At 40.7% G+C, this 15,801-nt stretch overlaps 1 protein-coding gene across 6 annotated transcripts in view; it reads right to left on the bottom strand.

Moving 5' to 3' along the window:
- Nucleotides 1-15,801, bottom strand: part of nup37 (nucleoporin 37) — a 19,608-nt gene continuing 3,807 nt past the window's right edge. For 3 of the 6 annotated variants that reach the window (XM_032589969.1, XM_032589968.1, XM_032589971.1), the window contains exons 2-10: nucleotides 15,409-15,600; nucleotides 15,206-15,327; nucleotides 9,466-9,538; nucleotides 9,200-9,294; nucleotides 2,909-2,999; nucleotides 1,711-1,895; nucleotides 1,589-1,639; nucleotides 251-344; nucleotides 1-173 (exon numbers count right to left, since the gene is read on the bottom strand). In XM_032589969.1, the coding sequence (XP_032445860.1) occupies nucleotides 60-173; nucleotides 251-344; nucleotides 1,589-1,639; nucleotides 1,711-1,895; nucleotides 2,909-2,999; nucleotides 9,200-9,294; nucleotides 9,466-9,538; nucleotides 15,206-15,327; nucleotides 15,409-15,600 (1,017 nt within the window). In that variant the 3' untranslated portion in view covers nucleotides 1-59. Of the gene's footprint in view, nucleotides 174-250; nucleotides 345-1,588; nucleotides 1,640-1,710; nucleotides 1,896-2,908; nucleotides 3,000-9,199; nucleotides 9,295-9,465; nucleotides 9,539-15,205; nucleotides 15,328-15,408; nucleotides 15,604-15,801 lie in introns of all 6 variants that reach the window. The other 3 variants (XM_032589973.1, XM_032589970.1, XM_032589972.1) reach the window with 1 other exon arrangement.

Here is a 15,801-nt window from a genome sequence, read left to right on the forward strand (position 1 = left end):
TAATTGTGAAGATATATTTTATTGAACGTACAACAACAAAAAATCCATTCAAAGAGTTGCTACATTTCAGTCATCCAAAAGCAGAGCTTCCTGTCGCCACCAACCACACAGAGCGGCAACATCCGGTGCCAACTGAGGCCCGATCCGACTGGAGACGATCCGATCATAACGGGCTGCAACGATGTAGGAAGTAACCATCAGCGGAAATGAAATAAGAGCAGCCGCCTGTCTGGTTGAAGTAAAAACCTACCTGTGGGTGACCAAGATGATGGATGAAAACCTGACTGCTGATTTTTCCAGGACATCCTGTGGTGGCAAACAGGTTTTCATTGACAAAGGACCACCTGAAAAGAAAAGAAGTATCTATAAAAAGTCTGAATATTGACAAATTTTCAATTTTGGATAATTTTGAGGTTTAAAAGGGATCCATGATTAGTTGTAACAATCGAATTTATTTGGGAAATATTTATTTTAGATGTAAAAACAATACAGTAAGAGTACTGTAGGTTATTTAGTTTTTATAGATTTTAATAAAATATTGTCACAGGAAAGTCGCCATGCTGTTCAAGCTGGAATGCAATCTGGGTAAATGACATCAAATTGGTCCAACTGCCTGGCTCTGTCCAGCCAAAGCAGTGATGAGTAACGTTATTAAGCCTTTTCAATTTGAACCAGAGCGCGTCGAACTCGATCGGAGCGCAGAAATCACAAGAGGTGTTGACGAGGAGTGTAACGGGCGTTTTGGCAGCTTTGTTTATTGTTGACCAAAGAGGACATAGTTGACCGTAGAAGCTGCTGCTACCTTCAGCTTCATAAATGAAACGATAAATGACTTACCTCTGGACAGACTGTGTGATTCAGTAAGTACTTCTATAGCTCTGCGTCCCGATCACCTGTGCTGTATAGGGTCCGGAGTCGTGGTAACAGCTGTTTAGGGTCTTGCCTTGGTTCGGTCGCATCGGTATATTTAGTACTGGAGGCAGTAGCACCATTAACATTTCAAAGAGCTTCCAGCTCTGCCTGTCTCAGCAGCGCTACACTGCGTTTACTTTTAGCTCATTAAGGTAACGATCACTTGTTAGAGCCTTTGTTAGTTTTGGTCCTACAAATGACTCAAAGTCTTCTGGAGAGAAATGTTGAGAGCACAGATTAGGTCCTTCGAACATTGTGTTCTGCTCCAGCTCTCGCACTGCGCTCTCCTTTCTTTCATGTGGGGAAATGATCCAAATTCACCCAATTTCTTTTCTTTTTTGTAAACAGTGACACAGTGGGGCATTATCTAAAATTACACCAGTTAAACGCAATATGATAAACAACTACTGGGGTAAAGTTAGCCTTCCTGTGTTTACTCTGTAGAGTCCAGTACAGAATGCGTCATCAGCCCATCGGGTGAAAAAATGGCGACCTCCATGGGTGAAAAATATATCAAAAGATATACATTTTTGAAGAAATTATGAGTTTTGGCGTATCACAAACAGCAATTTTTTAGTTAATAAAAAAACTGCAACACATTTAAGCCAACATGTTCCACTAATTGTGGATCCCTTTGAGGATCAAAATTTAAGAGATAAAGGAGAAAGTTCCTTACCTGAAAAGCCGTGCTTTGTCTTTATGAGCCGGCCTTTTCTCCTGAGGGTAACTGGATGAATAAAACATAAATTAGACGTTCTGTAGATGAACGAATGAAGCTTCGCCCCGTCCTTCCCTCACCTGGAGCGTGTGATGTCCCAGATTAGCCAATCGTTGCCCACCACGGCGCCGACTTTGATGGTGTTTGTGAGGCACCAGTCGGCGGACATGAGCGGCCCGCTGTGCCCGCAGTCCAGCGACAGAATTGCCTGCTGGGTAACCAGGTCGTAAAAGCGAATCGTCCCTTTCTTCTCCGCCACCATTAACTGATCAGCAAAGACGTGCCAGAAGAAGTCAGTTTCTCCAGAAAAAACAGTTTGTGCAAACTAAACGCTGCGGCTCCCAGTTAGCATGTTAAATGTAAAAGTTAATGATAAGACACACAAAAAACAAAAGGAGAAAGCAGCTATTGCAGCAAAAAGAATGATTTTAGGAGACGCAAGTAGAAATAAACTAAACATATCTGCAAAACAACACATCTTTAATGTCATTTTCCACAAATAAATGTTAGCGCAGTCATTCATTCAGCCGACTGCTGTGTTTTTGACTTAAGAAATGTTTAAAGTTGAAAGGAAATTTGAAAAAGAAAAATCACTTGATAATTATGTGCTATTGGAAGATTAATGCTTGAATATCGACTATAAAGTCTTATAAAAATGCAAACATTAAAAAAAAAAAAATTGATAAGTTATGCTTAACCTTAGCCAGGCTTATAATACACAAGGGGAAACCCTGAATTAGAAAAATTAGCATCGTTCAATACGCACAGGTCGAGTTTAACAAGAAATTAAAGTAGAAAAAAAAAAAATCATGAAACTGCTGGGTTTTTTTAGACTTTATGTGAAAGTTTGTTTAAAAAAATACTGACAAAGATAAAAAATAAACATAATGTCACTAAATTTCTGTCCTTGAGAAGGAATAAGTAAAAAAAAAAATCCAGAGAAAGCTCAAATTTATCTGAGAAAAATTCCTGTAACAGTCAAGCACGGTGGTGTAGGGATGATGATTTGGGCCTTTATTGAGGACAAATCAATGTGCTTATGTCCTGAAAAGCTAAGATTAATAAACAAACAGGGGTGTACTTTCTTTTTCCTCTAACTATACATTCATGTGATTTCAATGGGTTTGTCATAAAAATATACATAATTTATTCAGACAGAAGAAACATAATAAACACTGTAGAGTTCAGTTTATGTTTTAGTAAAAGGACAAAGGTTTATTTAGCTCTTCTGAGACTAAAATAGTATGTTGAAAATAGTTCAAAACAACTTCCTCCCACCTTGAATGCTTCCTGTGGGTGCCAGCAGACGCTCATACCCGGAGAGCGAAGCCTCAGGACGGCCGTTTCATTCCCGTCCAGGTCCCACAGCCTGCCGACACAACACCGCCGAGAAATCAACACAATTAAAATACTTCACTAAAAATACTTGTTTGACCTACTTTGATTTTAGAAATGATTGGGAAAAAACAAGCCTGTGTGAGATTAATCTTCTGCAATTAGTGGTGTGACAGACTAATTCTTTTTGACATGTGAACAGCTTTTGGTCTGAAAGCTGCAAAAGATCAGTCTTTCTCCTAATTAATGCCTAAATATAGCCTAAAACTAGGAACCAGACTCAGATGCTTATGTAATAATAACAGAAGGAATTCGCTTTCCAACGCTCCTCATTTACAAACATCCTCGACTCTGACTGATATAATCCCAAATAATCCTTTTTTCACAAACAGTACGCCCAATTATCCCCTTTTTGGAGCGTTAAGATAGCACAACAGGGCTTTAATGGATCACATTCAAGATTACGCTGCCCCTAATTAATCAAACCTCTGCTGTTTTCTTATGAACACAGGCTTCCCATTTTTCTAGGGAAAAGGAGGCTTTTTTTCCTTCACTGACAGAGGGAAACGACAGCCGGAGCCACGCTACGCTTCACCCGGATGGCAGCCGGTGTTTGGATGTGGGCGGCTCACTTACGCCAGGCGGAGGAAAGCGAGCGGGATCTAAATTCGGTGAAAATGAAACAGAAAGCACAGCCTGACCTCTGTTGTTTCTCGATTCTGGATTCATGCTCACCTGCAGCCGAAGAGTTACTGGACGAGAAGAAAACACTGGAATGCTACTAAAGTCTAAGAAATAACCTCAGAAGAGAATTTAGACGTAAATTTCTCTATAAAAATGTTCCTTGATCATTTTCCCCGTTTTATCAAGTTAGGGGATTTTATGTGACCACATAAAATTGATGACGAAATATTTTTAAAATAAAAACAAGAAACTCCATCCCGTATACACCTTCTCCTTTGTGAAACATGGTGGTGGCAGCATTATGTTTCACAGAGTTTTGCAACAAAGTGCAGCAAAAACAAAAATCTTTCCATATATATATAAAACTGCTAGAAACAAACTCCATCAATCTTGCAGTAGTAATTGAAACAAAAGGTGGTTACACAGTATTTCTAGGAGGCTAGGTGCAATTGCAAGCCACACCTTTCAGATTTTTATTTGTAAAATTAATGTTAGAACCAACTGCTAACAGCTTGTATGTTTGCTTAATTGCCTTATGCAGGTTTCACCAACTCAAATTTAACTTAAGACCAATATGACTTAAATTTAAGACCTTTATCACGACCTATATCACAGCTTGTTAGTTACCCAGCTTGAGAGCTACTTTTTTCATTTCTGAGAGCTACCTGGCTCTACTAAGCTAGATAGCCAGCTAGATAGCCAGCTAGAGAGCCATACGATAGCTGCTAAAGCTATTAGCAGCTTGTTACCAGTAGCCTTAACCACATAAGACTGCGACATTTCTGCGATCTTTTTGTGGTTCATGTCAGAAGCGTTGTGCTTCTCACATGGCATATACAGTAGCTCTCTAATTAGCTCCGTAAAAAGCTATATGCCAGCTGCTAATGGCTTGTGTGTATGCTAGCCAGCTAGCTGGCAAACATGCTTGCAAGATAGGTTAATCGCCTTGAGTCACAGCTTGCTAGCAGCTGCAAACAGCTTGTATTTTGGTTGTTAGCTAGGTTTACCACTGTGAGTTACAGCCTGATAGCTAGCTACCAACAGCTTGTTTGTTTACTTGCTTACCAGTTTAACTATGTTGACTACCAACTGCTAACAGCTTGTTTGTTTGCTTAATTGCCTTGAGTCACAGCTTGATAGCTAACAGCTTGTTTGCTTGCTAGCAACCTTAACCACCTTGAGTCTCAGTTTGCTAGCTAGCTAGCAAGCAAGCATTAGCATCTTGTTATTAGTAGCCTTCATCGCCTAGAGTCACAGAACGCAATGAGTGAAGATGTCTGCGCACAATTTTGCTATATGGAAAATTCCAGCAAGAAAAAAAACTACATATAGGATTAAATTGTTCTGCCATGACAAAATTTAAGACTTGGGATTATTAAAATTGATATTAAGGCCTTAATTTTAGATAATTTTTCTAAGTTATTTACCCTGACCACCAAACACTGTCCTTCCACATTTATTGATTACTTTGTGTTTTGTATCACCTAAAATCCTAAGAAGACAGACTGAAGTTTGTGGTTCGAGCATGACAAAAAGTGAATAAGTTTGAGGTATTAATACTTTTATAGAGGAGGTTGCTTTGTTCCATCCTGTGGCGTGAGTGAGGACATTCCCCGTGTCTCCTGCTAGAACAGAGTCCCGTCAAAACCTGGGGCTTCTTTTCGCTTGCAGAGAAGAAACCCACTGGACCGCAAGAGGAAAACAACAACTACACCCTGTTCTTTCTGACCGGTTGCCAAGCGGAGCTCAATCGCACGCAATACCACCAACAGCCAAACTTTGGTCAACCACGCTGCCCTGCGAACGGAGAGCAGCGGCTCTCCACAAAAACAGAACCTCCGCAGGAAGAGGTGAAAGACGTAAGGCGACGGCACTCCATGCGCAGCAGAGTTGAAAAGGTCGTCTGAGGTCCTGTATCGTCTTATCAAAGTGTGAAAAAACAGCAGAAGCCTCACAGTTTGCTCTGTGCTTCCAGTAAATGGGGAAACAAGAGCCGTTGCCGTTGCTCTTAAAGGGAGAAGGGCAAATAATTAAAAGTGTCTCTCTGGACGGAGCTAACAGGGTCAAACTGTGTAAATCAGGAATCTGCTTCCTTTGTTATCCAGTGAGCAATTTATTTTGCCATTTTCCTCCACAGAATAAATGTTTCCCAGAAGAATATCCTTAGATAAGTACGGCTGAAAAATGTATCAGTCGATGTTGAAAATTATTAATTCATTTTTTGTTTTAAATATCTAAAATACTGCAAACATTTATTGTTTTATCCACAGTTTTCACTCCCCACTCTTGTTTTTTTAGTTTTAGGCAGTTATGAGGTACAGCGGTCAAACCTTAAACTGCTGCTGCGCAATTACTAAACAAACTGTTGCTAGGTAACTAAGGAATGAGTGAGTTGCTAGGTAACTAAGGAATGAGTGAGTGAGTTGATTCCACTAACTTTGCTTAGCTGCTGTGATTGGTTGAGCGGCTAAAGTCTTTCTTCTGCCTACTTTCCCAGAATGCTGTGCGGTTCTGGATCAGAGTTCAGTGATATCATTGGATATTATTGATTGACATTGATCACACGTCTATCGCGATATATATTATTAATTTATCATCCAGCCCAAGCTGAAATATATTTGTTTATGAACTTGTACATTACAAGTTCATAAAATTAAAATTTTCTGTCAGCATCGAGAAAGAACAAGTATTATTGATTATTATTGATCATTTAATTGATCAAACAGTGGAGAAAATAACTAACATGGAATTAATCATAACGATTAATAAAATTATCATCATAATTAGAAATTTATCACGATAAATGATCTACTTTTTTCACTTCTGATACCAATACAGAGGATTTAGTAAACAGTGCTAAATTGACTTAAATGTTTATTTTTTTAAAACACAAATATAAATGTACTTAATTTAAACTTTATTTGATAACTCTCCACCAGTTCAGCACACTTTAAAACAGCAGTAGCTTCACAAGGTTGGTCAAAGACGTAAAAAACAAAACAATTTTAATTTGTTCAGTCAGTTAAATTAGGAGTATAACAGCCAATGTAAAATAAATAATAAAAAACCTGAAACAATAAGTCAATTATCTTGATCAAAGATGTGAAAATAAACTGCAACGTTGTTTTAAATGGTTCAGGAAGTGCAATTATGAATTGTAAATATAGTGTAAAATAAAATGATAATAAAGGACAAAGCATAGAATTAGACTGAATAGATCTGTACCAATACAAAAATCTAGAATTTTTTCCAATACAGAAAAAGGAGATGCAAATCGGTACATCTTTTTGATAAACGATACAATAAATGCCCCTCAGTGATTGTATTCAATATTTGATTAAAACTGTCTGTTTAATAGATACATTTAAAGTGAAAAGGCTTCAACAGTTTCATTGAGAAAGGATGAGATAATATGGCAGCTGTGATGTGTTTTTCCTAACAGAACACATGCAGACACAGATAAGGCTCCGGGATCTGGATCAAGCCAGGCTCAGAGCTGCAGGTGTGTGTTATCCGAGTTCAGCCGCGAACTCCGTCAACTCCAGATCCTCCCAGGACCCTGCAGTGTGGCCTTCTGACCTCTAGGTGGCACGCCCCCCATCCCTCACCCCGTTAACTCCACCCTGCTCCACCCGCAGCGCGGATCAGACTCCATCCAGCCTGAGGAAGTGGAGTGCGGCTCCCCGCCTTGATGCAGCGGCATCAGGTTGCATACTGACTACAGCAGAGTTCCCAACGCTGCAGGAGACGGCGATGACAAAACTAAGCAAACTTATAATGGAGGCTGTCCTGCCAAAGCCAACAGGCTGACGGAGAGGTCGTGAACTGACACATGCTGACATAAACCTCCCTTCCTCCCTTTCTGAACGGCCGCTGCTCTGTGATCGGCGCTCGGTTTGTGTGGGCTGGCTGGAAGGACGCTCCTCCGCTGCTAACCTGATCTGTCCTAATATTTCCGCCCCGCTCTTCCTCCAAAGTCCCGTATTTTCTCATCATGACAGCGTTTAAATCTTTCAGCAGATGGAGCGCTCTCCTGTTTTCTCTGGACGCCCGGCGGAGGGAGGGGAAGCGGTTCAGGAGGAGGGATTTTAATCTGGTGTGATCCAGGGCAATCGCCAAGTATTTCCTCTGATTAACTGATAAAAATGCATTTTGCATTGAGTGCTTCAATGTTTTAAAGACCGTTCAAATACTTAAGCTGTCATTTTAATCCGAATCTATTTTAATAAACCAACTAGGCCCATAAAGCAGGAAAGCAAGAATAGGAAAGTAAAAACAAAATCCACATCAACTATTAGTCTAATTCAGTTCAGCTTTCTAACTAAAGTTTAAAAAATCTGTTGCTCAATAGTTCAGTATGGAGTTATTGCAGATCATTTAAGAGTGGCAAGGTATTAAATATGGACTGATGGATTAGCATAAATACAATCTGCTAAATATAATCGAGCAAATTACTGAAGGTAAAAGCATTTCCACATGTACAATGTGGAGATAACTCAAGAGATTGGGAATGAACAACTGAGTAACCTTAAGAAAACCACTAATCACTACCTGCGTTTCTATTGCATAACTTGTACCTACAAAAATAAATTTGCTTAATGGAAGCATGGCGATTTCAAAAGAACAATAAACAGTTTTTGCACAATTTTTTGCAGTATTTCTCAATAGAAACACATTTTTGGAATCACACAAGTGATGTGATCAACAGCCGGATGTTACTACTGAAGGAAACGACAAAGAAGATGACAGGAAATGGTAGTAGGATGATGGTTTGTTTTTGTTTTTTTCTGAGCAACTGGAGAAAACAACATAAAGGCTAAACTCTAAAGCGATTAAGAAAGTCGTGTATTTTGAGATTTACCATCAAGGTAAGAAGCGAGGCAGATGAAGTGATTTTCCCATGATGCCTACTGCCTACTGTAGCAGCCTGTGGAGGCAATGCTAAAATGCAATAAACTGAGGTTGTTACGGCAACAATATGAGCCCAACAAACAATTAAGCCAAGCAGTAATTGATGCTAAAGGCAGCCCAAAGAAATGTTAGAGTGTGACCTTTTTGATTTTGGACTTTGTAATTGGTTTACAGTTGAAAACGTGAAAGAAGGTGTAAAACGATAGCAGAGGTTCGAATAAAATGTTTACGACCCAATTAGAGATGGAAATCATTAGATTGATGGTTGAACTAGAAAAAGTTGGAAAGAAACGAAGTTGAGAGCTGCGGCTTCCTGTTCAGGTTCTGTCCCTCCGCTGACCCTGGCTACTGACACAGTTTTTTTCCCTCTCCCAACCTTAACTGAAGAGGAAAATTTAGGAACCTCGTTACAAACTCTTCCCCCCTTAGAGGGGAAAAAACCTCTGTGCAGCTAATTGGCTTTCCATATTTAACAAATTAGCCAGAAATGCTACAAAGCAGCTCAGCGGAGCATGTTGTGCTTAGCATCGGGTTTCACCGTGGAAACACAGTCAGGACTTTCTGCACCATTAACAAAGAACAGGACTGAAAATCAGAAGCTGGGAACACGCGGAGGAGCGGAAACCAAACGGCTCAGACCTGCAAGTGTGGTCATCGCTGACGGAAGCGATCCGTTTCCCCTCGGTGGGCTCGAACACCAAATGGTTAATGTTGCTGCTGTGGCCCTCCATCACCTGGGCGAAGCAGAGAGGAGACAGTCAGTAAAACTGAGCAGAGCTGGCAGCATATCTGCTTTCTATGTGTGTGTGGTTACATTTCCTGTTTAACTAAGTAGCAAATGTATGCGCTAAGTAGAGAGAAAGCTCCCCGTCTGAAGACCAGAGCAGTTCCAGATGTTGGGATACCTTGAATTCATTCTGATCCTTCAGATCAGAAGTCAGCAGGCGTAGTTTTCTGTCAGCCGCCGCCGTGCAGAACCTGCAGAGAGGAAGAGAAGACGCAACAATAAACAAAAAGAGGGAACAGAAAACACCCTGGGTGACAGTCGACATCTCTGAATCAGAGTCTGTGTGTGGCAGGAACTTGGAACGGGATCGTCGGCGGGGGAACGCTGCCAGGGATGTTCAAAGATAAACACAGAGAAAAACAAGACGGCTCACGCCATCTACGCGTGTCTTTGTTGGAAACCCGGTGCCGAGCCGCGGAGAGGACTTTCCCTTCTAATCAGTCCTCGTACACACCAGCGCCTGCAATTACTCACACAATTATACTAACTCACTTCTGACAGGAAAAACACACACGCATCACCAGTATAAACAGACAGCGCTTCACACATTTTCGCAGGCGCAGGCAGATGGATTTGGCATGATGTCATTATAAATATCCTTCAGACAGCTTTGCCTCAGCAGCAGGTTAGATAAAACGCGCAGAGGCGCTAGAACGTTACAGCCTGAACTTTTTGGCACGTCGGCTTTCCTTTAGAAGAACATTTACACGCTGATGTGAGACAGAAAAACCCATTAAAAGCCATAAACAACAGTGTTTCCCCCTAAATAGTAATTAAAATTTCATCACTTTTTATCTGATGATAATAAAAGTGCATTTCTGACATTTCAGGAAATACTTTAATACCAAAGAACTGGGCATCTACTCATTTTTCACAACTTAATTTCTCTTCTTTAAACTTTCATTTAAATACAAAAGTTCATCTTCATTCAGAAGGAAAAATAAAACTCTTATAGTCTGAAAATCTGATAAAATGGTTACAAACAGATCTATTGTAGGCGCTGAACCAGAGAGATGTTCTTGTAGTTTAGTTCTAGTACTGAGGCTAAAACGTCTTCAAAAAAGCCCAACTTTTTTCAAATCTAATAAACACTTGGTGCTCTGAAGTTGCTTCAACGTCTCCGCCATGCTTTAAAGACCTTCTTCTTGCATCTGTAGTAACATGTATAACAATGCGATTAATGAACAACTAAATCTTGCATAAATAAATAACTGAAACCAGTAGCTAATTCTTCCCTACTACCCAAATTAATTTATATAGAGCTGCATCACAGATTGACCCTCAGACGATCCAATGATCTCTGCTTTGGCATCTTGTTAGCACTTTGTAATCTTTAGCGATCTAATATTGTCACTAATTATCAGTACTATGATCTTCATGCTAGCACTAACACCTTTGACAAGAGCTATCTTTTTGAGAAGCTTTAGACATCCTTAGATTTGATCAGGAATTAGTCCAATAGACACATCTTGTTTTAATCAGGCATTTTTAAAGGACACATATTGTGCAAAATTTACACTTTGCATGTTTTTGTACGTCCATTAGTGTTTCTGCTGCTTCTAAAAACATCCCAAGAGCGTAAAAAAATTTAAGAAAATAAACACCGAGCCGATTTGTTGAAAGTTTATGTTTCTTGGTGTCTGGAAAATTTGCCGTTTTAGAAACCTTCCGAATGCAACATCACAAATTAGCAGGCGTTTTCCCTGTTGCCTAGCAACCTCAGAAACCAAGGTTGTTACCTAGCAACTCCAGTGAATTTCCAGTACGTTTGGTCAGGTGGTTTTACCGCTGTTTCACTGAACAGAGTGATTGGTTGTTGACTTACCATCCAGAAACCACTTGCTACATTTTTGCTTGTTGAGCAGGAGGCTCTACTAATGCTTTTCAAAGATGTACGGGTATATAATTGCGCATCTGTCTGCAGCCATTTTCAAGTGTGAGTGTAAATGATAAGTTGGGGGGCATGGCCAGCAGATTATTCAGATTTAAAGTGGCAGAGGCCCTAAATCAGCTCATCCTGATAGGAGCTCAAAATAGGTAGACTTATCTAAGAATTACTTTGTGCAAAAGATTTAATAAACATGTTTTGTATAGACCTAAACAAATAGGTCTTTAATGGAGTTCTGATTAAGCTGCTTCCTATAATTTACTGATGAGTACTGATTCTGTATTTCTGTTAATCCCACCTGTGGCCATCCTGGGAAGACCGTGAACTTTGCCCTCCATGGTTTGGGTGTCGACTCTCGGCTCTCGAAGAAGAGCCAGTTGCTCGCACGTTGGCTGCTGTATTTACTAGATGACAGCCAAGCTTGAAAAATTAGCGTGTGCGGTGGAAGTCAGTGGTTTTAATAGACGTCAGGCCTGTTTTTCAACACAAGCTGCAGTGGTGGCAGCTCAGCCGCCCCCCCCCCGCTCCCCATCAAGCCCGTGAGAACGCTGGACTTTTCTTGGAAGGCACAGCTACGTGCCGACTGAAGGGAGAGCTTGAACCTGAGCGGGTTCTCATCAGCACAATAACATGTGCGCACGTCACAGCGCTGGCTCGAGGGTCCTGTGGAGTAAACCACAGAAGGCCAGGAATTAACGCTGCCTTTCCTTTCCAATTACACAGAGCCTGCGCTCCTCCAGGGGGAATGCAGATCCTTCACATCCACAGCTCCAATCAGGTGGAAACTCTACTTTCTAATAATCCCTAGCTGGGCCTACTCCCCACCTGAAACAACTTGGCCGTGGTCCTGGACGTGTGACAGCGAGGAGTGCTGATGAATACTTTCCGACAGCGTGACTGACACGCTCTCCCAGAAAGAAAATAAATAAATAAATAAAACGATCCTTGTTAGGAAAATTGTATTAGTAATTATCAAATATTTGTTGTAGCATGTAGCTTTGTAGTTACATTTTAGATAATGTTTCTGTGTGTTAAATAACTTTGATTCTATCCTGAGACTTCCCTGGGAAATAGAGGTGACAGCTACTCTCAGCAGCTGTTGCCTTGCAGGACTTCCTACAAGACAGAGGTGTTAAATGCTCCCAGCAGAGTTTTACATGCCTGACAATAAACTCTGCTCTGTGCTTTTTTGTGATACAAAGCCGTTGCTTTGAAGCTATGCAAACGTGCCTTATTCAACACCGTGCCTGGAGAAAGAAAGATTTAGAATATAGATAACATGTGTCTAGAAGTGAATGTTATTTAGCGCTGCAACCATGTGATGAATGCTTTGACTCCACCCTTTTAGAGTTGCAGCGCCCCGTGTGGCAGGGTTTCCTAAAGATCAATAAAAGAGAGGAACAGACAGATGTGTGGCAGAGTGGTTGGAGATTTGTGACTAAAAGCACATCTCTGTCTGCTCTCCTCGCGAGTATAACAGAATCTAACTCTCTTGTCTTTCCTGTATTTGTTTAAATTGTCTCTAATAGGTATTTAGACCTGACAATCCTATTATTTTAAAAGTCACAGATGTCGGCTTTTCAGGACGGAAGCGGAGGATGGCTCGACACCCTCTAATCCTCCAACAACAGTCTGATGACATCTTACATAACACCCCACACTACACCGCTATGGACATACCATCATACACTAACCCTACTGTAGCAAACAACACCTCTTCATTTGGCTTTTCAGAAAAACAGCAACTCGGTCACCACATGGCAGGAAATCGAAGCACTTAAAAGCATTTTTACTAAACGTATTAAAGACGAGTTTCTGAAGATTTTCAGGTGGTTGCTGATGTCAGAGGTGAGTGGGCAGACTGGTTTGAGACAACAGATACCAACTCGTTACAATCAGGGTGTGCAGAACACAACCTGTGAGCAGAGAAAAGATCAAACCTTGAAGCAGCTGAGCTACAGCAGCAGCAGACCACACCCAATACCACTTCAACACTGAGTGTGTTATTACACCTAATATAGTGGTGGATTCGTTCGAATTGTTACAATTTTTAGCTGATGTGGTTTGTTTTCACACTGTGTTGTGTCAAACGAACTAATTGAAAAACCTGTTCCTCTCCTCGCCTGTGGTGGCGCTGCACCAAGAACCACTGAAGGAAATGACAAGATATCCTCTAAAGAAGACATGAGTGTAACTTTCTTTCACAAAATGAAGACAAAAATGGGGTGGTGTCACATTTTAGCGGTTGTGGGATTTCTCTTTTATCCTGCTAGAGCTACACTCTCGTGTTTGACTCTCGTGTTTGTTTTACTTGTATCGACCCAGAATATGCCGTGCACTATAACCCACTCCTGCGGTCTCCCGTCTACTTGTATCCACATACGAAACAAACCAGAGCTCTCTTTAATCGAGACCTAGATTTGTAGGCGGACTAGAGTTAGCTTTTTTTGGTCCATTGCACACTCACACTTCCCCAAACAAACCAAACTTTTCAGACAAATAAACTCAAGTTGGATTAAAGCGAACTAAACAGGACTAATGTGAATGCACCAAAACTTGACAAGTGGTCCTGTATTAGACCTCGGAAGATCCAGTTCTAATTCTCTACCTTGAGACCACCAGATTCTCTGTTCGATTTTAAAATGGTAAATCCTGAAAAATAGAAATTTGACTTTTTTCTCCGAATTGAAAGAAAAGTCTATTATTTTCTTTTCTTAGTAGTCCTATGCTTCTTCCGTATAAATACTAATAAATATAAATATAAATGGGATGTTGTTGCTAAAAGCGGTGAAAAGCATCACAGCAGCCTGAGCTCGTATTTCCCATCCGTGTTAGAGACCGGTGACAGGTTTGGGCCGCGGCCTGCGGCGGCTTCATGCAGCGTTTTATCCAATTTATGATGAGTTGGAGCGATCCAGCACTGCTACATCACTTAGAAAACTGATTGAGACTCCGCTCATTTGACTCTTCCTGTTCATTGCTGAAAACTGTCCAACTGAAGGGATCTGGTTGCAAAGCAAATTTAGTGACACAAGTTGAATTAAATCAAATCAGAGGTGAAGTAAGGTGGGGAGAAAAAAAAAGGTTATTTTTCTATATTTATTCTTGCTTGATAGTTTAAAAATAACACAATGAGAATTAACAGCTTAGCTGATTATCTCATGAGTAATACTTCAATAAGTACAGCTCTGGAAAAACGGCAGCCCACAGCATTGAAAACCTCCTGGTTTTTCCACCAAATATTGATTTCTGAACTCTTCCTGAGTTAAAACATTAGTACTGTTGTTTCTAAATGAGTATGAACTTGTTTTCTTTGGATTATTTGAGGTCTGAAAGCCCTGCATCTTTTTTGTTATTTTTCTGCAATACTACATTTTTGCTTGGAATTTCAGAGACATGTCAATAGTTCGTAAAATAAAAGAACAATGTTCATTTTCTTCAAACATATACCTATAAAAAGAAACTGATCATTTTAAGCGGTCTCTTTTTTTCCAAAGCTGTAGAAGTAATACCTTTGAGATTGTTTACTTTAATACATAAAGAAGCTTTTTTTGCCTATACATCACATTTTTTCCTTGCAGTTCAACTGTCACAGGAAATAAAATTAATTCAATTACATTAGAAGAGGAAAAAGGTGAGTATTTTCCAATCAGGCAGATATTAAACCTTACCTCCAGCTGTAGCACTTTGAGCCTCCAACTGAAAAAAGTCCTTTCAACAGCCAACTTGCAGCACTAATCAAACACTTCCAAGCAAAGCATTTGGATTATCGCACCAATGAAGAAGCATCTGAGCAGCCAAGGGACTCTTGTGATTGATATTAGAGTAAAAATAAACTTAAACTCCTGTACATGGATGTCAGTGAAACCTTTGCATTGTGTGTGGGCTGCAAAACAAACAGCATATCTAATCCTTAATGATACAATATGCTGTTACCAGTCAACATGTGAATTATCTTGAAAGGCGATACCTGATGGTGGGTATCCTGTCCAACCGCGACTCGGGACTCCAAGCCAGAGCGTCAACCTGAATGTCATGATGAAAAACTCGGAGAGCATTGAACTGGACCCCGTCCACCTCTACGTCCTCCTCCTGCGGAAGCAGATTTGTGTTTAACGGCAAAGACAAACAATGTGGTGGGTAAATCTAGCAGTGTGGAGCCGCATCCCTTACTTGGAAGAGGCAGGTGCCCACCACCACATACAGGTTTCCACTGAAGGCCAGCAGAGAGGAAGGAGAACCCGAGCTGAAAGGGCTGAACTCAACCACGTGGACGTAGTCCTCACACGTCACGGTGTAGCTGGGACTGCGGGTCAGGTCCTCCTGCATGTTGGTATCCGGCAAAGGTGGCTTCAGGTCAGAGATCTACTGGAAACCCAGCAATAAAACAGTAAACAGACAAGCCACATTAGTTCGCAGAAGAACGATAAGCTTTGGCTAGACACTGTAAAAGGCAGATTTTCATCTCTGAATAGAGAGATATAGGTTGTTAAAATTAAACACAGATTCGGTCCAGTAGGAAAAGCAGAACCCATGCTAGAACACCATGTTACTACCACAATCCTG

Source organism: Xiphophorus hellerii, chromosome 17 (genome assembly GCF_003331165.1).
Source record: "Xiphophorus hellerii strain 12219 chromosome 17, Xiphophorus_hellerii-4.1, whole genome shotgun sequence".
NCBI classification, from domain to species: Eukaryota; Metazoa; Chordata; class Actinopteri; order Cyprinodontiformes; family Poeciliidae; genus Xiphophorus; species Xiphophorus hellerii.